The sequence below is a fragment of the Symphalangus syndactylus genome, chromosome 12 (genome assembly GCF_028878055.3).
Source record: "Symphalangus syndactylus isolate Jambi chromosome 12, NHGRI_mSymSyn1-v2.1_pri, whole genome shotgun sequence".
NCBI classification, from domain to species: Eukaryota; Metazoa; Chordata; class Mammalia; order Primates; family Hylobatidae; genus Symphalangus; species Symphalangus syndactylus.
This window is the reverse complement of record NC_072441.2, coordinates 35,754,890-35,778,669: the sequence shown is the minus strand read 5'-3', so window position 1 is coordinate 35,778,669 and position 23,780 is coordinate 35,754,890. Positions and strand designations below refer to the sequence as shown.

General features: G+C 35.4%; 1 protein-coding gene across 9 annotated transcripts in view; it reads right to left on the bottom strand.

Annotated features, from left to right (window-relative positions):
- The window catches only part of ADGRL2 (adhesion G protein-coupled receptor L2), a 691,023-nt gene that overhangs the window by 74,666 nt on the left and 592,577 nt on the right, over positions 1-23,780 (bottom strand). For all 9 annotated transcript variants that reach the window (XM_063624182.1, XM_063624180.1, XM_063624187.1 and 6 more), the window contains one exon: positions 11,349-11,562. In XM_063624182.1, coding sequence (XP_063480252.1) covers positions 11,349-11,562 — 214 coding nt within the window. The remainder of the gene's footprint in view (positions 1-11,348; positions 11,563-23,780) is intronic.

Here is a 23,780-nt window from a genome sequence, read left to right as displayed (position 1 = left end):
TTTGTTTTTTACTATTGATAGCTGTGATGCATAAAACATGCACCCACACTGCCACAAGAGCTCGTGCTTGCTACACTGCTCCAGCCTGTGCCTTACAAACACTGGCATTCTGATAAATTCTATTTGATATTACACTCATCAAGAGGGGGAAAGTATGGTACATTGGTAATTTTAAGTACTACCCTTGTCATGTGCTCTGTGTACTCTACATACTCCACCAAGAATATGTAGGAGAAAACTTCTCTTTGGATTAGCTATCTATGAAAACCAAATGCCCCTTAAAGTTATATATACGTAATGAATGAAAGGATTTTTCCATAACTAGCTTCTGGCTCCATACACTACAAACATTATCTCTCTTCCACTACCCACATATCTCAGGTGTCATAGGACATATTTAAATTGCAATATGACATCTGGCTTTGAACATTTATGTCACAATCAGGAAGGAAGTATAATGAGTAACAGAAGTATTTCTAGAGGCCATTTCTTCACTAGCATAGTTAGCAGTAACAAAACTGTATACAAGTGTCTACAAACCATGTAAAAATAACTCCACTAAACCTAGATAGAATTTAACACCAACTGAACTTCTACCTAACTGCATCTCTAAATGCGCTTGGCTATTCCTAAGCCACCATAAATGAGGGGAAGTCTATCAGAAAAGTCAGAGAATGAAATCAAAGCCTTTAGACATTGTGTTTAAATATTGTATTTCTGCCAATTTTTACTATATATATTTGACCCCGTGAACTTGTTCAAATGCCTTAGAAGAGACCTATGCAAGTGAAGGGCTGTGATGTTTTAAGATTCATTACCTTCATGGGTTTACCATGAATCTATATCTTTAGAGACGGAGTAAGATTTCCACAAACTACAGGTGAGTTCAATAACAATAACAGATCTGCGGTCTGAAAAAACAAACAGAAAGACCACTGGAATCATCTCAAGCCAACTTAAATAGAGCAACTCTCATTTCAGACACTTTCTTAAAGCCATGAGTAATGTAGATAGGTGAGTTCTAAAACTATGTCTTTCTTGGTCTTCACATATGACATGTTAACAAATTTTGAGAGAACTGTGACGTGTTAGTTTCACAATATATTTGATTTATTTATACAAAATTTAAATGTGTTAAAGACTACAAAATCATTTACTTCTATTTTTTTCATAACGAGATTTTTCCCTCTAACATCCACAAGAGATGTATTACCTCTAAAACTAATAGTGGACTAACAAACAGCACTAAAAAATCTAACTACATTGCTATAATATACTTAAAGAAAATGCATAGCAAAGAACAAAGAATGGATCTTTAAAATATGCAAGGCAGAAAAATATGTATTAGTAAAATGCCATCAGAAGCCTAATTACTCACAATTATTCTCCTCAGATAATGTACAAAGTAGATACTGGTGTTTTTTGTTGTTGTTGTTGCTGCTGTTACTATCATAGTTTTGGTATGCAATTTCAGTATAGGATATATGGAAAATTAATAGGGCCACAATAAATGACAGTTTAAGATCTTTAAATAATTTAATATCAAATTATCTCGCCAGGAGTGGTTGCTCATGTTTGTAATTCCAGCAGTTAAGGAGGTAGAAGCAGAAGGATAGCTTGAGCTCAGGAGTTCAAGATCTGCCTGGGCAACGTAGTGAGACCATGTTCCCCACAAAAAGAAAAAAAAAGACATATATATATATATTTCTTTTTTTTTTCTCTTTCTCTTCATTCAATAAAATTAGTCAATACAATATACTGACTCATCATTGCTATCCTGTTCCTAACCTAGTATGAAAACAAAATATGGATTTGGGGTAAGCCAATTTAGTAAGATGTTTTCTCTATTAAATACAGATAGGCATTTTATTTACTTAGATATCTCCTTAAAATGTACAAGAATAATTAGAATGGAAAATTCTCAATTTTGCTCCAATTATGTCTTTTATTATTTATTAAACATTAAATTAAAAGTATTAATAAACAGCATATTTCAGTGACATTATTCCAAAGTTTTAATAAACACATGTATTATTTTCCTAATAAAAATGCCAATAGGAAATTTTACAGCATACTAAAAACAATTCCAAATTCTTAAGTGACATTACACTTCACAACTTGTTCTTTTTTTAACTGGTAGAAAACATGCATTATATTACATTTCAGTAGCATTTGTTTATGAATTTTGGTGTCAAAAAAAGAAAAAAACAGAAGAAAATGCCAAATTACAAGCAAAAACAGTGACTTTGCCTTGATGTGAAACCTTACAATAAAATTTCATTTCTATTTTTTACAACTGTAGCTGAACATCTATTCTTATCTGTTCAAAGCATAACTTTTTAAAAAGGATGCTTGTAAGCAAAATTTTTATATTATTAGTATGACATCAACAAGCAGATCCATACTGAAAAGAAATCATACTTAGGAACAACAAAGTCCTTGAATGGGTATCTGAAAATAGTCTTATGAAAGCAGATCTCGTGGTCGTTTAGATAAATGTGTATTAGTAAAATGCCACCACAAACCTAATTACCCACAATAATTTTCCTTAGACAGTAAGTAAATACATTTAACACTTGATTGTTTAGTACATTTTAGAGATATCAGTCAAACACAGTTCTGTCAATTAACTTGTTTAAATGTCACACTTTGTAAATAGAAACCAACGTTTTAGTGTACAGGAAGGAATGTTCTAGGTGAGTGAAAAACTACAAGGTATGTGATGATATAGACACCACAGAAATACCATTGTCATCCCATCCATAATACTCTCCTTTCAAATGAGAAAGGTGGAATACATAATCCCTAAGGATATGAAAAGCACTATAGAAAGATCATTATGATCATACTGAAATGCAGAGGTCAAATGAAATGTTCGTGTTCACGTCTATTGATTTGGATCTTATTTCTTCATCTCTCCGCTTTGGTTTCAAAACTCAAAATAAAAAACTGAAGCAAAATCACCAAAGTTGAAATGAGATATGGCTTTGCTTTCAAAAACTAATTTCCCTTACCCTTATCCAGCCTATATCTGTTCAAAAATAAAATAAAATTCAAACTTTTAAAGTATCTTTCAAGCTTCTGAATTTCACTGAATAATCCTTAGGGAATACTTAAGACCACTAATGTCCTTATGGAAAATAATCTGGTTTCCTCAACCAATCAATGGACATAATATAAAAGGTAAAAACCCCCTAAATTAATGAGAAGTACCAGTGAAAATGACCCAATTCACACCTGTATTCTCAGTCTTCAACATCTAGTAGAATTGTTTTACTGATTCTCATTTTAAAAGGAAAAACAGAGCCAGGCCTGGTGGCTCACACCTGTAATCCTAGCATTTGGGAGGCTGAGGCAGGCGGATCTCTTGGGTCCAGGAGTTTAAGACCAGCCAGGGCAATATGGCGGAAACCCTGTCTGTAAACAAATTTTTCAAAAATTAGCTGGGTGTGGTGGCATGCACCTGTAGTACCAGCTACTCGGGAGACTGAGGTGGGAGGATCACTTGAGACTGGGAAGCTGGGGCTGCAGTAAGCAGAGATTGCACTCCAGCTGTAAGACCCTGTCAAAAAAAAAGGAGAAACCGAGGATCCTATAGGGCAGAATTTTTGATGTGACATTATTTCTCTTTTTTCTACATTTGATAAGAAGGGTCATAAAAGATATTTAGATAATTTATCTTCTAAACCATTTCAAAATTTATTAGTCTTTCTTGCACACTAAATGTGAATGTTTAATATAGTTCATGTTTATTACTGCCAATAGTCTCCCCTTCCTATGAGTGCTTTGCTTTAAATGTCCATCAGTAAGTGACATGCAAAGTATGTGTCCAATTAGGTATACCAATAAGAGCTTTAATGGTTATTTATTACTGTACTAAAATTCAAGAATCTATATTAGTAGACTGGACACAGAGATGTGCTTGTAATACCAGTTAGTTGTCTTGAAACAACTAGGCCACGAGTGAGAGAATTGGTAGAAATCCATCAACTAATAGAAAATAACCTAAGTAGATTGCATAGACATGATGGGTTAGGAGTGGCCGAGTTATTTCATTTCCCCCATATGTATTTTACCCTAATGGACAAGTGGTGGATAAACCTGATATGTCGAGTAGATAAAAGCACTTGGGATAAATAACATAAGGGTAAGAATGCAGTTTCTGAGACATGGCAGGCTTAGATCCTATGAGAATGAGTAAGTATACTGAATGAATATGCTAAGCAAGAGTAACCCTGACTAGTAAGCATTCATAATAATTCAGGAATAAAATATACCAACCCCAAAATATTATGAAACACCGTAAGACATACTGCACTAATTTTTCCCTTTGAAAAATGCCATTAATGAGGAAGAAATATGAAGATTTTAGAAAGATGAGTTTACAGTTTATTGTTACCTATAGGAAAAATCAGAAAACAAATATTAATTAAATAAAAATATCCTTCATATAGCTCTGACTTGGATACAAAGCCTCTTTATGAAGAATGGATGATCAATGTAAAAAGTTGAGAGGATTGTACGTCAAGGAGAGTATACACAAGCCGAAATCTATAATCATGAAGTCTGCCAGAGTACACTGGCAGAACTGTGACTGCGTTTTAATGAATTTTCTTGATTAAATTCTGAGAGGCTTCCAATATTCACCACTTCCCATAGTAAAGGGGTGTGTGTGTGTATGTGTGCATTAAGTATCTCCTTTATTTAAATATTTTATATAAAATTAGTATCTATTAGTATATTTGAAAATAATAGACATGTTAAAAGTCTAGATAGCAAAACTGAACTTCAAAGTTATTTATGATTACATTTTCATGCCAGTAAGGTATTAAATAAATGAGGTTCTAGGTACAGGTGATTTGAGGTTTCAGCCCCTGTGGAAAATAATCCAACCTTTTTCTAAAGGCTTGCAAAGTAAAAAGAATATCAAATTGCCACTCCTTCTCAAGGAGATTTTTTTAAAAGTGAGAATATACATGTAGCTATGTGAACAAAGTGTACCAATTATAATGACATCAATTCCCCAAGTGTAATTAAAGGGAATTAGAATATGATGAGCCTCAAGCTCCTCTGTAGCTCTAACAAGCTCAATAACTCCCTTAAAATAGAAGCCATGGCCTATAAACTCTCCCATCCCCTACAGAGAATCCCTATTTATATGCCTTGCCTGGTGGCAAGAATGGGAGGTGTCATGGTAGAGGGTAAGATCATTCTGCTTATTCCAGACTAAGGCATACAGGGTCCTTTCCATGTAGTCTTACTTCTAACTGAATGTGGAAGTATGCAATCAATTTTCCAGTCTCACTCTGCATCCACTGTAATGTAAAGAACCACAGAACAAAGTAATGCACATACATGTACAACAACACATTCCTTCAAACCCTCTGGCACACAAGTTCTCACCACTCCACATGCTCTCGAGTTTAAAAAGTAAAATAAAGTGTAATTATTATACTTAGAGATAACAGGTTAGGATATTGATAAGTTTAGAAAAGGGAAATTCAAGAATAGCACAGTTACTGAATGGGGTATAGAAAGGGAATAGATTATTCTGGTGCCTACATTTAGAGCTTACTTCCATTATCCCAACCTTTCAGAAAACACTGAGCTTTGAAATCAGCTTTGCTGTTTATAGAGCTTAAGTTAATTAAACTATACCTAAAGTTCTAAAGCTACATTGTTTTTTCCTTTCTCGTAGAATAAAAATCCTAGAAGTTTATCCCTACTTTATAAATTCAGGTCTTATATTTATTCACTGTCTTGCTCCATGTGACCAGACTACTACCTAACTCCTGCTGGTCTATGCAAGGCAATGCTAATTGCTATTTCTTGATTTCTATCTTGAAACTCTCCTATCTTGAAAATCCTATCATGTTCTTTTATTTGAGCTGTCAAAATAGAATAAAAATCTTCAACATCATCAAGAAAATTAAAGTATCTCTTTTGTACTTTGCTACTAGCTTCTAAAACATTAATTCTCCCACGTCTGTTCCGTTTTTTTGATGGCAATTTTACCTCTGCTCCTCAAATGCAGGTGTTGTCTAGCAGGTTTTGCGTGCTCAAATTACATAATCTCTGTGGGTGATATCATTTATTCACCAGCAACTATTCAACTTTATGTTTACATTTGTTTCCCCTTTACATTCTTTGTTGACTACTCTTTAAGTGCCAAACCTGTATAAACAATGGCTTGCTGCACTATTTATTTACATGCCACCCAGTTCTGAAATAAACTTCAAGGAATTTAAATGGATAGCATAACAACCAAAAATATACTGAATTTTACTTATTAAGAAACATAGGCCGGGTGCAGTGGCTCCCGCCTGTAATATAAACACTTTGGGAGGCTGAGGCAGGCAGATCACTTGAGGCCAAGAGTTCGAGACCAGCCTGGACAATATGGTGAAACGCCATCTCTACTGAAAATACAAAAATTAGCCGGGCATGGTGGTGCGCGCCTATAATCCCAGCTACTTGGGAGGCTGAGGCCGGGGAATTGCTTGAACCCAGGAGGCGGAGGCTCCAGTGAGCAGAGATCATGCCACTGCACTCCGGCCTGGGCAAGGGAGTGAGACCCTGTCTCAAAAAAAAAAAAAAAAAAGGGAAAAAGAAAAGAGACATAATATAAGTATGCTTTGAGGTTCTAGTCAGGTGCTACCTTTAACTGTGCTTAAGAAAAATTTTTTTGGTTAAAAGCTTTGAAAGAGCCAGGCTAGTTCCATAAATCTAGGCCATAACCTTACTTTCCTCGGGCAATTTCAATCCATCCCCCACCCCCCCAAAAAAAATGGGAGGCAGGGGGCCTATTTTATACAAAATACACCTTATTACAGTAGGGACTAACTGAAGCACATATTTGCACCATCTTCTTCACATGATATGTAATACGTTTCGTACTGCTTTGTATTTACAAAGGTACATTCACATGTCTATGAACTGCTTTGCAAAAGACCTAACTATGCATGTGAAACTCACATTTAATACTGAAAAATAAACCAGTAAATATTTACATAATTACTTTCAGATCTCTAGGTCAAAGTGCTAAAAACTTGAGGTCATGTTATAAACCACCATCCGAAGCAGCAAAACTAACCTGATAACAACGAGCAGGTTTTTAGAGTGAAAAAAAAGTTAAAATTTGGGAAGACGATCTTCAGGTATAATCTAGTGTATCACTTTAAGACACCTACTAGTTTGTACCCAAGTGCTGCAAAGAGACAATACTGGTAGCAAAATTCTCATTTATTTGTTAATCAAACACTTCAAAGTAATAGTAGGATTTGTTTTTTTTTGGTTTGTTAATGAATTCAAAGTGTTATAACTTTTATATATTTTTAAGTTGCCCCCTCCAACAATTATTTTTAAAGAGTACTAAATGGTGACTGTTCCATAAAATATTAAAACAAATATCATTTTAAGAAAGCATTTCATTTCTCACTTTTTAGGATGAGCCTCTCAGAATACTTAAGACAGTATACTATAATCAGTTACTACTAGAGCCTTTCGTTTCACACTTTTACATGAACAGGAAATAGAAAATGGAGAGTGAATACAATATTTTTACCATGTCCACAGCCTGAATTACAAGTGTGTTTATTTACTTGATTCTCAACTGCTGAAGAGGTAACAGTGGAAGAAAGGGAATGAAAAACAAAAGAGGAGCAAAATACAATGAAAACATATTTTAACGGTACTGAAATTTCTATGCCCATCTCTATCATTACATGTAAAAAACAAGGGGGAGCTTCCAAATTTAATGGAAAAATTCTAATGCTTTAATGTGAACTTTTCAAAGACAAACTTTCTACATTAAAGAAATAAACATGTCTCCCATCACTACATGACTGAATATCACATTTTTTGAGGAATATAAAGGGGAAAATCTGCTAAACTATTAGGGTTTTGGGATTTTTAAGTTTTTTTTTTTTAAAAAAAGGACAAGTTATCCTATATAAGAAATAATTATTTATACTATCTTATATATAGGAAAATTCTAATAAAGATGCCCGGAGTACCACAATTAAAACAAAAAAAGACAGATGCCAAGAGTTAGGTGTTTCGTATCTAATACAGAAAAAATGATATCCATTCTCAACAGTTTTCTGTATTATATTTATATGTGGGAAAGCATCAGTCCAGTTAAGAGGTATCATTTATATAGCTTTAAAGTTTATAACACATTCTCAAACACACCATTTTTAAAACACAAAATTAACCAATGATGTATTATCTACTTTCTATAATTAATAAACTGGGGTTCAGTGAAGAAAAAAATCTGCTCAAATTCAATAAAGTAGAAATTATCAGAGTTTACCTTTCAACTCAGGAATTGAGGTAGTCTATCATATTAGGACATACGTATACTTTATATTCATCTCTACCTTAATCAATTGTACTATCTTTTTTTTTTTTTTTTTTTTTTTTTTGAGGCAGAGTCTCGCTCCGTTGCCCAGGTTGGAGTTCAGTGGCGTGATCTTGGCTCACTGCAACCTCTGCCTCCCGGGCTCAAGAGATTCTTCTGCCTCAGCCTCCCAAGTAGCTGGGATTACAGGTGCCTGCCACCACGCCTGGCTAATCTTTATATTTTTAGTAGAGACAGGGTTTCACCATGTTGGCCAGGCTGGTCTTGAACTCCTGAACTCAGGTGATCCACCTGCCTCGGCCTCGCAAAGTGCTGGGATTACAGATGTGAGCCACTGCACCTGGCAATTGTACTATTTTCAAAGTGGCTAAACACCAATTTATAACCATCTTTAACACCTTAATACAAACTACAGTACCTCGAACATTCAAACAGTTATGTCAAATTTTATATTGTCTTGAATTTGAATGATCTTGAATTTTGAATGTGGGCAAAATTTTCCTTAAATCTAAATTTTAAAGAAAAGACAATTGGTCTCTTCCTTATTTTTAAAACCATCTTGGGCAACACATAAGGTAAAAAAAAACAAGCAATGGTTTGAACTAGAAAGAATAGAACCTAATCAGAATGTGTTTACCTTAACTATCTCTATAGTATTTGAAGATGGCAGAAATTCCCACTTAATATTCAAAAACATACTTTCCATCTTGGCTTAACACATCTGTCATATTGATAGCCTTCTCTATGACTTCTCTAACCTACTGAGTAAAGCCAAATCTGCTAGGAAGAAAAGCCAGAAAGTGTTTAATCTGTTAAAAGGATATTTTACCTATAATTCGTTGAAGAATACAAGGAATTCTATACTTAGTTTTATGCTTTCTTCAGTTGAACTTGTTATTTAATTCTGTTTGCTTGTTTGCATGTTTTAAGTCTTAACTATACAAATGATAACTCTTAACTGGAAGGAATGAGAAAACAAGCCAAAAACTGGGAGAAAATATTTGAGAAAGAGATATATGAGGAAGGACTGTTATCCCAAAATATACAAAGAACTCTTAAAACTAAACACTAAAAAAAAAAAAAACCCTCAATTTTAAAAATGGGCTAAGATTAAATAGATACAAAAAGGATATACAAGGCCACGCATGGTGACTCACACCTGTAATCCTAGCACTTTGAGAGGCCGAGGCAGGTGGATTTCCTGAGGTCAGAAGTTTGAGACCAGCCTGGCCAACATGGTAAAACCCTGTCTCTACTAAAAATACAAAAAATTAGCCAGGCTTGGTGGCATGCACCTGTAATCTCAGCTGCTCAGGAGGTTGAGGCATGAGAATTGCTTGAACCCAGGAGACAAAGATTGCAGTGAGCAGAGATCACGACGCTGTACTCCAGCCTGGGCAACAGAGCGAGACTCTGTCTTAAAAAAAAAAAAAAAAAAAAAGATATGTATACAATAAGTATATCAAAAAATGTTAAACATTTTATGTCATTAGGGATTACAAATTACAACATCAATAAGACAGCAATACACACTTAATAGAATGGATTTCAAACACTGGCAACACCGAATGCTGGCAAGAGTGTGGAGAAAAAAGAACTTCTGTTCATTGCTGGTAGAAATGGAAAGTGGTATAGCCACTTTGAGCTAAACATACTCATACTATACAATCCAGCAATTGTACTATATTTGCCCAAATAAACTGAAAACTTATACTCGTAGAAGAAACTGCACACTGATGTTTACAGTAGCTCTATCCATAATTGACAAAACCTAAAAATTACCTATATGTCCTTCTGTAGGTGCATGGATCAACTGTGTCTTTCCAGACAATGAGTATTATTCCATTCTAAAAAGAAATGAACTATCAAGCCAACAAAAGATATGGAGGAAATGTAAAACCATATTACTAAGTGAAATAAGCCAATCTGGAAATATCTCTGGCTACCAGTAGTTAGGAGGATAAGAGGGATGAACAGGCCAAGGACAGAGGATTTTTAGGGCAGTGAAACTAGTTGTGCATCATTAACAAAGGGATACTTTCTGGGATATGCATTGTCAGCCTATTTTATCATTACATGAACAGCAACGAGAGTATTTAAACAAACTGAGATAGTATAGCCTACTACACACTTAGACTATAAGGTACAGTCTAATTGCTCCTAGGCTACAACCTGAATAGCATATTATTGTACTGAATTCCACAGGCAATTATAATACAATGTTACGTGTTTGTACATCTAAACACATTTAAAATAGAAAAGATAATATGTCACACTACGACTTGATGATGGCTAAGAGGTCACTAGGCAACAGTTCAGATCCATTAGCATCTATGGAACAACCATGGTACATGCAGTTCATCACTAACCAAAAAGTCATTATGTGGCACATGACGGTATTCTCAATGATACTACAATGGTGAATACATTTGTCAAAACTCACAAAATGTACAATGCCAAAGCCAATCCTACTGTAAACTATGGACTTTGGGTGACAATTATGTGTCAATGTAGGTTCATGGACTGTTAACAAATGTACTGCTGTGGGGCAAAGTATCTGCAGTGAGAGACACTCTGTGTGTGGATATCGATCATATGAGAAATCTCTGTACTTTCTACTTGATTTTACTAAGAACCCAAAACTGCTCTAAAAAAGTTTATTAATTTAAAAAAAAAAAAGCATTTCAAATTTTTGAAGCCTTAAAAACTAAGATTACATTTCAGTTATTATTGCTTTTTATTTTGTTTATATAACACAAAAAGATATGTATTATTCTGATACATGTTGAGCTATATTAGAATGATTTACATATTTGAATGTTGATGAAAATATAAAGTGTAGATGTCAACATTAGTAGGTAAAAACCCAACTCAGTTTAATAAATAGGCTAGGATGTGGTCTATATCCATTCGCTTTGGAATAACTAATAATTTTTCTAATTTGGATACAATAGCTCAAATGGGACATTAACGCATGAATATTTACCTTTGAGTCATAATTTTGAAGGCATCGGGGAGGTAGCAGTCTGTATTCTCCATCTGAAATGGGTCAGCATCACAAATCTTGTCATCCGTCCGACCATAGTTAGCGCTCTCAATCATGATGACATCACTGCCCGGGCATCGCAGATCTATAGAATAACCTTCACAGGATAATTCTCGCCTCACCAGCCCAAATGGTAAAGCTGCTCTGCTGAAACCTTAAAATAAAAAAGAAAGAAAATTAAACTGTAACTTATTTATAAGATAAATTATTTTAGTAAAGCATTTTCAAGTAATATGATTCATGTCTATAGTCAAGAGATGTCATAAACTCAGGCATTTATTAAATAATTTTTTGGTTCTCTACAGTATGTCGGAAAATTATTTTTTATTCATCTTTATTTGGACTCTTCATCTTTACAAAATACCCGAACAAATTACTTTCTATATAATCCGAAACTAAATGGCTTTTTTAGTAAATCCAAATAATAATGACAACTTTAATCATGATTTTATAAACGGTGACAAGTTTTACAAACAGAAAATATAACTACTAATCAAGAAAGAATTTTCATTTGTGCAATGGAATGAAAGCTCTGCTACACCCACTGGCCTTACTTTCCTATTTAATGTATACATATTAATTGCCATTGCATTATCTTAAAAAATACCTTCATCTTAGCAGTTTTTCCCCCACAATAACTAAGATATTTATGACAATAAGATACTTATGGCACAAAAACTTATTTCCATTTAAATACCCTTTATTTAAAACTGACACTGAAAGGAATCAGCAGATGGACATTCAAAGGAGCCAGCACTGCTCCCATCCAGCTCAACAAATTCAAAGACCCAAACATGATCTTTTCTGAGATGTAAGTATATTCTTCCAAAGCAGTACTGGGTGACACACTGGTATGATTTTAAAAAGCAGCAATTTTCAAATCTGGCTGAACTCTCAGTTCTTCAGAGAAAACTAAAGGTGTAACTGGACTGAAGAGGGAAGAAAAGAATACCTAATCTGGAACTCAGCAATCTTCAGGAGATTGTGGCAAACCCCAACCTTGGTAGGTTTTCACTAAAAAGGTTTATAGTATGTGGAGAGTACTGTAGTATATGGAGAGGTGCACTACTAATGAAGAAGGGCTACAGAAACAGAGCTGGGTAAATGTCAGGACAAATGGTACACAGGCCAAACTTCCAAAATATATTTCTTCCCCAACAAGTTCATAAACTTTTATATGTATGTACACACACACACACACACACACACACACACACACACACACACATTGCTTTTTTCTCCATCTCCTGACCTTGTACTGTAATACCTATACAAATAATTCAGCTTAAACTAGTATTACCATATTTATTTTAATAGATAATATTTTTATGGCTTCAGAAGCTGCCACATTTCTGTGGCAAAAGCTATGTGAAAATTCAAACAAATGACATCAAATAAAATTTTGAAATGCAACCTATTTTAAATACAGAGGCAATTTGCAATTATAATTTTTTTTTTTTTTTTTTTTTTTTTTTTTGAGACGGAGTCTCGCTCTGTCGCCCAGGCTGGAGTGCAGTGGCGCAATCTCGGCTCACTGCAAGCTCCGCCTCCCGGGTTCACACCATTCTCCTGCCTCAGCCTCTCTGAGTAGCTGGGACTACAGGTGCCCGCCACCACACCCGGCTAATTTTTTTTTTTTGTATTTTTTAGTAGAGACGGGGTTTCACCGTGGTCTCGATCTCTTGACCTCATGATCCACCCGCCTCGGCCTCCCAAAGTGCTGGGATTACAAGCGTGAGCCACCGCGCCCAGCCTTGCAATTATAATTCTATAATAAAACAGAATAAATCTATTATTAGAAAATGCTAGAAATATTGGAACACATTATTCAAAGACTGGCTTGGAGCCATACTCGCAATTCTTACTATTTTGTCAAAACATAGAATTGATTATGAAACACTGTGGTTTTTAAAACCCAAGCCCTTTAATTTTTGTTGTTGTTAGTTTGCAGGATTAGAGTTATCATTCTAAGTGAATTTTCCTCTACTTTTGAAACCTACTTGGGAACTGGCATAGTTGAGTGTATTACTGTTTTGATAATTCAGGGATGGGAGTCTTAACTTTAGTCACAGTCATCCGGAAAAGTACAGTAAGGTCTGGCGCTGTGGTTCACGCCCGTAATCCCAGCACTTTGGGAGGCTGAGGTGGGTGGATCACCTGAGGTCAGGGGATTCAGGACCAGCCTGGCTAACATGGTGAAACCCCATCTCTACTAAAAATACAAAACTAGCCGGGTGTGGTGGCACACGCCTGTAATCCCAGCTACTCGGGAGACTGAGGCAGGAGAGGAGAATCATTTGAACCTGGGAGGCGGGGGTTGCAGTGAGCCAAGATCGCACCACTGCACTCTAGCTTGGGCAAAAAGAGCCAAACTCCCATCTCGCAAAAAAAAAAAAAAAAAAAAAAAAGTATAGTAATGAAAAAGAAAAGAAAGATCAGCGCACTTTAATAATTTAGTAGATTGCCAATACAGAATCTACTGGAGAAAAGAGATCACGGTCCTTGCTATCATTTGAATATGGCTTGTTCCCATCAAACTCAAGTAGAGGCTTAGTCCCCAGTGTGGCCATACTGGGAGGTCGTGCATTTAACAGGTGACTGGGTCTTTATAACTCTTTCTTTTCCCCCTGCCCCCGCCCCGAGACACAGTCTTGCTCTGCTGCCCAGGCTGGAGTACAGCGGCAAGATCTTGGCTCACTGCAACCTCTGCCTAGCGGGTTCAAGCAATTCTCCTGCCTCAGCCTCCTGAGTAGCTGGGATTACAGGCATGTGCCATCATGCCAGGCTAATTTTGTATTCTTAGTAGAGACAAGGTTTCACCATGTTGGCCAGGCTGGTCTCGAACCCTTGACCTCGTGATCTGCCCACGTCTGTCTCCCAAAGTGCTGGGATTACAGGCATGAGCCACTGTGCCCAGCCCCAAAGTTTTTGTTTTAAGACTGGGTTAGTTCTCAAAGGAATGAATTAGTTTTTTTGCATTCCCTTGTCCTTCCGCTTTTCAACCATTCTAGGAAGCAGCATAAGGCCCTCACCAGATGTGACTGCCCACCTTCGACCCCAGAACCCCAGAACCATAAGCTAAATAAAACTCTTTTCTTTATAAATTACCCAGTCTGGGTATTTTGCTATAGCAACAGAAATTTCACTAAGAGCTCTTAATAGCAAATACCACTTTATTTAATCCTACGATGTATTTTGATTTAAATCATTAATGTTCTTTTCTAAATTCTTTCTCTTACCTGTTTCAATTAAACTTTATGCAGATATATTAATCTTTACTAATGTGCTTATTAACATGTGATATAGTGCATATTCACTTTTAGTATGTATGTATCTACCCTGCTAGACTGTAGTAAGGCTCTTAGTTATAATCTCAATGCCTACAATAGCACATGATACATAATTCTTATAAATGTGGAACCAAATTGTTGAATTAAACTAGTGATTGTTTAATGCAACATAAATTGCAATGTGCTTTCCTTTGTAATGTCTATTTCCCTTGGTAGTGAAAACAAATGGTGAACATTAAAAACAAGGCAAACTACTTATCAATGAAAATGATCTGCCATCTCCCCCCCAAAAAAATATTTAAATTGTCAATTTATTATTATGTATGTATCACTGGAATTGTCATAAGACAGATGGGTTACATATTTATACATTTCTCTTTTCTAAACTCTGTATTTCCAACCAAATATATATGTGTATATATACATAATGTATATTATATATATTCATTAAAAAACAAATATGAAGAGAGAAATAAATATTACTTGCAAAGCAATTACAACGTGCTGGCACTGGCTTAAATGCTTTATATGGATCGCTTTGTTTTATGTTCAACAACATAGAAAATAAACAATGGAATAGTTGCTGTTATAATACCAATTTTACAGAGTATGAAACTAAGGCATCAAATAGTAGTAAATTTAGGGTCTCAATCTTACCACATGTTAGATTCTAACCCATGCAGGGAGCTTAGACTCCAGAACCCTTCTCTGATCAACTCTGACTACTCAAGCCATTTTGTTCATAAAATAACAAGATTTATTTTATAAGTCTTCATATAATCTGAAAATCACCAAAGAATATATTAGTAAAACTGACAGGAAATAATTATTGTAAAGGTTCACAAAACTACATGAATAGTAGTGAAAATCGTATTTGTAGAAATGTAAACATGTGTACCATAAATATAAAGGCAGCAAATGCTATACTGTAGGTACACATGGAAAGAGCACTGAACACTGAAGTATGAGTATATGGGTCAGTCTTGTGACTTTGGGCAAAGTCATTTTACTTATCTGGGTTTTAATTAAAACCTTTTCTGAAGAATTAAAGTCATTTCAAAGTCCTATAAAATTTCCCCAATCTGTAAGTCTAAGCAGGCAAGCTCCTTTTAATCAAGTACACATGCTATTCTAACATTTCAAGTGATCGATAATTAATAAACAACTTGCTGTTTTCTTAAAATATAAACATAACAACATTGTTAACATGGATGTGCTGTGCACATCCACATAGACTGTGATATACTGTCAAAATAATTTTCAAAAGTCCATGTGACAAACTAAGCAGGGTTCACACAAATCACATGAAAACATCTTCCTAGGTTAACTATTTTAATCAATGACTTAGTGGAAAAGAGAAAATAAACATGAATCAATTATGGAAAAGTTCTCTAGTTGTGGCCATGATGGGAATGGGTGGTCAGACATGCCTCATTGTACTGTCCTTTCATTGGAATTCTGGCACAGCTGACTATCCTTAACATTAAAACAGAGACCTTAAGACTGACAGAACTGCCCCCCACCCTTTGTTTTCTGAGATGGAGTCTTGCTCTGTCACCCAGGCTAGAGTGCAGGAGAGCAGTGGTGCAATTTTGGCTCACTGCAACCTCCACCCACCGGGTTCAAGTGATTCTTCCACTTCAGCCTCCCCAGCAGATGGGACCACAGGTGCGCACCACCACGACCGGCTAATTTTTGTATTTTTAGTAGAGATGAGGTTTCGCCATGTTGGCCAGGCTGGTCTCGAACTCCTGACCTCAGGTGATCTGCCCATCTTGGCCTCCTAAAGTGCTGGGATTACAGGCGTGAGCCACCACGTTTGGCCAGAACTGCCTCTTTAAATCTGATAAGAAATATTTCCAATCTATTCTAATACCTGCTACCTAGAGGCTTCATCTGCATAATAAGAACCCTGGTCCCCACAACCCCTATCTTAACCCAGACACTTTCTTCTATTGATTCAGGTCTTTATTAATAGACAAACCCTTTCAACCAGTTGCCAATCGGAAAATCTTTGAATCTACCTATTACTCGGAATCCTAACTCTACCCTTTGGGTTGTCCTACCTTTCCAAACTGAAACAATGAACATCACTCACGTACTGACTGCTGACTTATGTCTCCCTAAAATGTATAAAACCAAGCTGTAGCCCAGCCGCCTTGGGCACATGTTGTCAGGAGCTCCTGAGGCTGTGTCACGGGCATTTCCTTAATCTTGGCAAAACAACTGATGGAAAATAAAAAGTTTACATAAATTTTTAAGAAAAATATAAATTGTCGTGCCTTCTTTGACCATTTTATACTACGTTACTGAAAACTTCAAGGGATATAGCTCAACCTCTTCTACTAACAATGCTGCTTCAAAGAACTTTGAAAAGCCTTTAATAAAATTATTGCAATTAGTATCAATTTTTAAAACAACATTTTCACTAAATAAATCTTATGAAAGACATAAAAACCTATTCCTGAAAACATTTATTTACTCCTTTATTTATATCACATTAATGATCTAGAATACTGACTCATGGGAAGAAATCATCAAAAAAAAAAAATATATACATATATATATATTTTAATCCTTTGCCAAGTTTACATAATTGATTCCCAAATATGGTTACATCAGAATCACCTAGTAAACTTTTTATAAAGACAAATCTTGAAGCTCTATCCCAGACCTACTGAATCACAATCTCTGGGTCAGATGAAGCTACACTATCTGTAACTTGTACAACAAAATATTAATTTACTTACAGCACATTGGTATAATAACTAAGATGTGCAAAGAATGTCTCTAAGGCCTTTGAAAAATAGTTTTTTTTTCTCTATCTGACTACGTATTTGTTGTCATTGTCATCATATTTCCTCTTAATTCTCCAAGATAGTTTTACTTTGATTTTTGAACATATTTGTAATAGCTGCTTTAAAATCCTTACATGCTAAATCTAACATCTGAGTCCACATTAGAGGCAATTTCTATTTTATGGATCAACTTTTCTGTTTCTTTATGGATCTTATAAATGTTCTGTTGTTGAAAACTATACATTTTAAATAATACACCATTAGCAACTCCGGTTTCAGATTTCTTTCCCCTGAGAATTGCTGATGCTGTTGTGGTTTCTTTTTAATATCTCGCTGTATTTAACATGCAGAATCTCTACCCCCACTGTGTGTGGCTGCTTATGTCTTTGCTCACTGTTTTATTTTAATTCGTTTGAATTATTATTTTTATTTTTTAGCCTCAGCTCCTAGATATCACCTCTGTCTGCATGGCTTAGTGGTCAGCCAATGACTGGGCAGAGACTTTGCACAAAAACCATGGGCCCATTATTAAGTCTCCACTCCTTGCTGATGTGATTGTATGTTAGAAAGAATATTAAAAGTTCAAGCAGTTTACAAGTCAGACTCAGTTATTTACTTGCTGCCAAGTCCTCTCATGTCTCCTCTGTACATGTGTTTAGCTTCCCAGTTAGTTAAGAATGCACAGAAAGTTTATGGCTTCTTCATTTCCAAGATTTCCCTGTTAAGTTTCAGAATGGTTTCCAGTCATCCCAACTGGAACTACAACCAAAGGATAGCAGAGCTACAGGTTTTCCCCATTTTTTTTTCCCTACAGTGTTTACTTTCTTCACTGACAACACTGCTGGGCATGAGTTTCCACCCTCTACTCCAAATCATGTCAGCTCTTCATGGCAGTAAAGCCACTGGTTTTGAAGGCCAATCTTGCCCTGATGGAACTTTCACAATGACATAGTTAAGGAGTAAGAAGAGATGGAGGGATTGCGGGGGATAAGGAGCAGCCCCATGCTAGAAGGCTTTAAACATCTGCTGTTCATAACAGAAGTTCTAGTAGATTTTCATAAATAATGTTTCCCCGTTTGTTGTTTGGCTTTGGTTACTTTCCAGCTCCCAAAATGGTTGTTGTTGACAATTCTAATTTTACACTTGTTTTAGAGTGAATTTGCCACCCTCAGAAGTCCCTCTAAGGACTTTATAAATATTTCCTGATTATGAATCCTCAAAACAACCATACAAGATAGGTAACATTATTATCAACATTTTACAGAGGAGGAAATTGAGGCAGAGAAAGATTAAGTTTTCTACAGTTACATATCCAATAAAAATGAAATTAAGATTTCAAACCCAGTAATTCAGCTCCTGGGCTCATGTTCTTAAATGGTACTTTAATGCCTCTCCAAATGATGATGGCCATCAGCAGCAGGTTTGGGGACAGTTGTAAAGAACATCATTATGGTATGCTGGCTGCTACTAGTGTTGGGGGAAGAAAAGGAACAGGAAAGGAAACTGTGTCTGATGGTCAGGGAAATGGCTTGGTGAACATAATCAACATAAAGAAATCCCCAAATTAAAGCCTTTTAACCACACTATTACTGTGATATTCATTCCAAGCCGTATTTTCCATCTATTTCTAGTTCAACAACAACAAAAACATAAGCATCCCAACCAACAAAATGTAATCCAATCCATCTTGCAACCCTGACAATTGAAGAGAGAACTGGTGGGAGGCCCTGTGAGCAAAAAATCAATATTGCAGCTTTGTGCTGTGCAAATGTGAATACCACCAAATAGCGGTGCTTAGAGTAAAATGAACTGTTTTGCTCCATTTTCTCCTCTCTGAACAAATGATTTTGAAAAGACAGTTTTTCCCCCAAAGCTATAAAATGTCAAGCAATAACTCTCTGTGCTTTAGGCTAGTGATTGGAATAGATACCTCCCGGCAACAGGTGCAGCGACTTAAGACTGAAATCATTCACATTCAGGGGTAACTCCTAATAAACAGATGCACTGCTACCGGATGGGAATTTGTGAGACCAGAATGGAAATTCTATCATTAAATTTGGCATCATTTATAAGCATTTCTGCAAGAAAATATGCTGCTCTGACAACAAACAGTACCCTTTATTGTGATAAACTTCAAGTGCTTGTTGAGGAACATTTGCTTTTCTAACAAAGTCTCCATTAACTCTGTTCCTTAAAACATTTCTGTAAAATCACACATTCCCATAAAAGTGTTCTTACTACGCTGTACTATAAATTCAACTTTTCTTGGACTGTTTTTCTTAATTACTTTGAACGAAATACTGTCATGTTTGCTACTGCTCATGCTGTTTGAGGGTCCCAGGAAGCACCATGCTTTTTGATTATCAGGGACCTCTATGAGAGTGAGGCTGTGACTCTAAGCCGTGCTGAAACATTAACTCAAGCCACGGTCTATTACCAGTGCTGGCATATGAAATCTCTTTATTATTCCTGTTCATATATGTTAGCAAAATTTCTTCCTAAAATGGAAATGAGAAAAATACTTAAGGAGGAGGGGACATGATTTCAACCAGGCTGAAGTGAAATTTAGGAGCATCCAGAAAGCTTATTTCAATTTCATCTTAACTTAGATGAAAATAGTGTTAAAAATAAACCTAAAAGATAAGTTGTCACTGATAGTCCAACTTTTTCACTCATCTCTGCATATTCATGGAACCAACTAAGCACAATTTTTAAAATCAAGGATGCATAAAAAAGCTTTTTTATTTCACAAGGCAGAATGTTAAAAACCTATTTTGTGTAAATCTGTAGAAGATCCTTTTAATTATTTAATTAGATCCACTTTAGAAATGCCTTTATCAATCAAACCCTAAAAGATCTACTTTTTTGTGCTTACTTATATGTAATTCCTTTCACCTGTCTGTATTATGTTACAAAGCTAAACTATGACATGTGGAAAGTAAAAAAGACCTACCTACTTTCACCTTTGAAATTGTTCTTATGCAAATAATTCAAAAATAAAAGAATGCAATGTCATTTTCCAGAACAAGCACACTGGCCTAGAAAATGTTGCAATTTGTATATAAGTGGGGTGAGCATGAAACACCCAACAAATGCTTACAGAAATATGAAACTGTTGCAAAAGAAAGTGTTCCAACAATTTAAGATCATATAACTACACAATCATCAACTCAGTCCAAATAAGAGATATGCCTTAGCTTTATGTGTCATTTTGGTTTAGAAGCTGTTTTTTTGTTTGTCTGCTTTAGGGAGAGAGTCTCACTCTGTTGTCCAGCTGGAGTGCAGTGGTACAACCATAGTTCACTGCAGCCCCAAGCTTTTAGGCTCAAGCATACGGGCTCGAAATCAGCCTCTTCCCCACCCCAGAGTAGCTAGGACTGCAGGCTCATGCCACCATGCCCAGCTAAATAAGCTGTTGATTATTTTGGAAATATTTTAAATAATGAAGTACTTCAAAGAAATTTTTTCTAAGAAGAATGTTTACAGTTTATTTGAAATCTTAAGTAAAATCAACTTAAATACAAAATACTGTTACACTGAAAAATACACCAATATTTTCTAACAAATGCAGGCATAATGAAAATACATATTTAAATCCAATTATGCAAAAGCTACAAGGTAAAAATTTTCAACTTGGGGATTTGCTAAGAGTCACAAAATTCTGGACACTCTAGATGCTCTAAGGTAAAAATACACTTTTAGAAAACCATTAGCTGATAGTTTCAAATACTACTACTTCTGAAAAGCCTTCTGACATTTTAAAAAGAAAGTACACATTATGAGTCAAACACACTGTGGGGTTAAATTCCTTACTAGAAAGAAATTAATTTCTCCTACCTAAAAACTTCTAAATTATCTACCACTAATTAATAATTCACAAGTACCATGAAAACATATTTCAGTTATAAAATATTATATTTAATACTTAAAGAAATTCCTGATAAGCACATCTATTAAAAATAATATATAACACAAAGAGATGCTATTAGTCTCAGTATATAGTTACAACTTCTAAGTTCACAAAGGCAGAATACTTTTATTCTGATCTGCTTTAAAATAAAAAAAGTGACTTTCACACTAAGCTTCAATATTACCCAATTATTCAGTGTCTCTGTTTAAACTATCTCCTCCGCACAGGATGTTCCACTCATTTTTCTGTTAGGCAACAATTACTCTTCAAAACCCAGTTCAAGACACCAGGTCTTGACAACAGGGAAAGGAGAACCTAAGCTTAGGTTTGGGTCATTTGTTTTGTTTCTTTCAATTAACATCTACTGAGTACCTACTATGTGCCTAGCAATCTTCTAGACACTTGGGATACAAGGAACAAAAGCACGATAATCCCTGTTCCTGAGTAACAAACATGGCGGATGAGACCTCCTTCAGGACAAGTGTCATTTATCTGGTTCACTACTATAATGCCAAAACGTAGTAAAGGACCAATTTATGGTGTTCTTCATAGAGTGACAAAATAAAGATGTTAAATAAATGGATATATGAATGAAGGAACAATTATGAGCTCCTCTATCAGAGTAGGTAACACATTCTAAGGGTCTTTGTACTTATATAACCTCCTTACTGGACTCTGAGCTTTTCAACAGAAACTGAATATTATTTATTCAGGGACACAGTAGGCATTTTATTTTTACTTTATTTTACTTTATGCTTTATTTACTACTATAATTCTTATGTACCAGAAGATGTTAAACATACTCAAGAACATAAAAGTTGTTTTAAGAGGAAAAGAAACAAAAACACCACAGTTCTATCTTTTATATATATATTAAAGTTTTGAGTTTATAAATTTAAGACATGAACATCATCAGAAAATGTTTTTTCAAAAATCCAGATATCAAGAGAGAAATATAAACAGGACAAAGATGACATTTTCATCAGAGTCCCCTAATCAGTGGCACTCAACTATGAAAATATGCTCTTAAATGACTGACGACCCGCTAGAGTTCAAAATCATTCCAGAGTTTCCGCCCACCTCCCACCCCCCCAGGGAAATAGGAAATACTCTTTACAATTATTATTTATTTTTTATAACTAGTTAAAACCAGTTTAACATCAATAAGTTTCTAGCAAAAATTTAATATCTCAAGTCATTCGCATTGTCCCAGCAAATTAAAATTCTTAAGTAACTCTCTATAATGTATTCACTGTCAACAAAGAAACTAGCAAACAATTACAGAATAAGTAAAGGACAATTTCATCATCTCCTCAGGTATAATTTATTTCCAACTCTATGTTATTTAATATAATCTATCTTATAATTTTTACTACCCTTTTGTTATTAGAAATTTCATTAATTCACTCCCACCTCCATCCAGCCTGAGTATGTATTTATTCTTAAAAGTAATTAAATAAGAAGCACAAATGCAGAAATGAGCTATTTGTTCCCATAGCCAGTGACTCACTCCAACCTTGCTAGGTAAAGGTTTCCGCTCCTTTTTTGTCACTGATGCTAAAACTCATTAGCGAGGAGACTTCATTTAAAGTATTTCCCAGGCAGGTTTCCCAGATCAAACAGAGTAAAACTTTGGATTTTAAGTCTTTTTAGTTAATACATTGTTGTATTTAAATATAAGCAATTTTTTTAAAGCACTAACACAAAAAAAACCTCTTAACCAAAATTTCCTTTTTAAAAGGGTACTTTTAGGTCTGGGGCGGTGGCTCACGCCTGTAATCCCAGCACTTTGGGAGGCCAAGGCAGGCGGATCACCTGAGGTCAGGAGTTTGAGGCCAGCCTCACCAACATGGTGAAACCCCGTCTCTACTAAAAACACAAAAAAATTAGCTAGGTGTGGGCGCCTATAATCTCAGTTACTCAGGAGGCTGAGGCAGCAGAAACGCTTGAACCCAGGTGGCGGAGGTTGTAGTGAGCCGAGATTGCGCCACTGCACTCCAGCCTGGGCAACAAGAGTGAAACTCCGTCTCAAAAAAAAAAAAAAAGAAGGTACATTTAAATTGAATCACATGAGTGACCACAATGTAGATGAATGAAATATTTCCCTGCCAATTTTTATTGTATTTGCATATTAATTTTTATTAGGCAACAATAAACTCTAAAGGTATAAAGTTACTGTGTAACAACAGCTTCCTCTTCAAAGGTTTCTATAAGGGGCTAATTAATACCAACTCTAGAACTTATTTGGGTTAACAACATTGAAACTGCAATGAAACCACCCACTCATTTCTCTGAATCCCAAGACAAATCCAAAGGTGACCACATGCAACCACTGCTGACTCAAGCAAGTGTCTTAGAAAGCAAAGACACTATA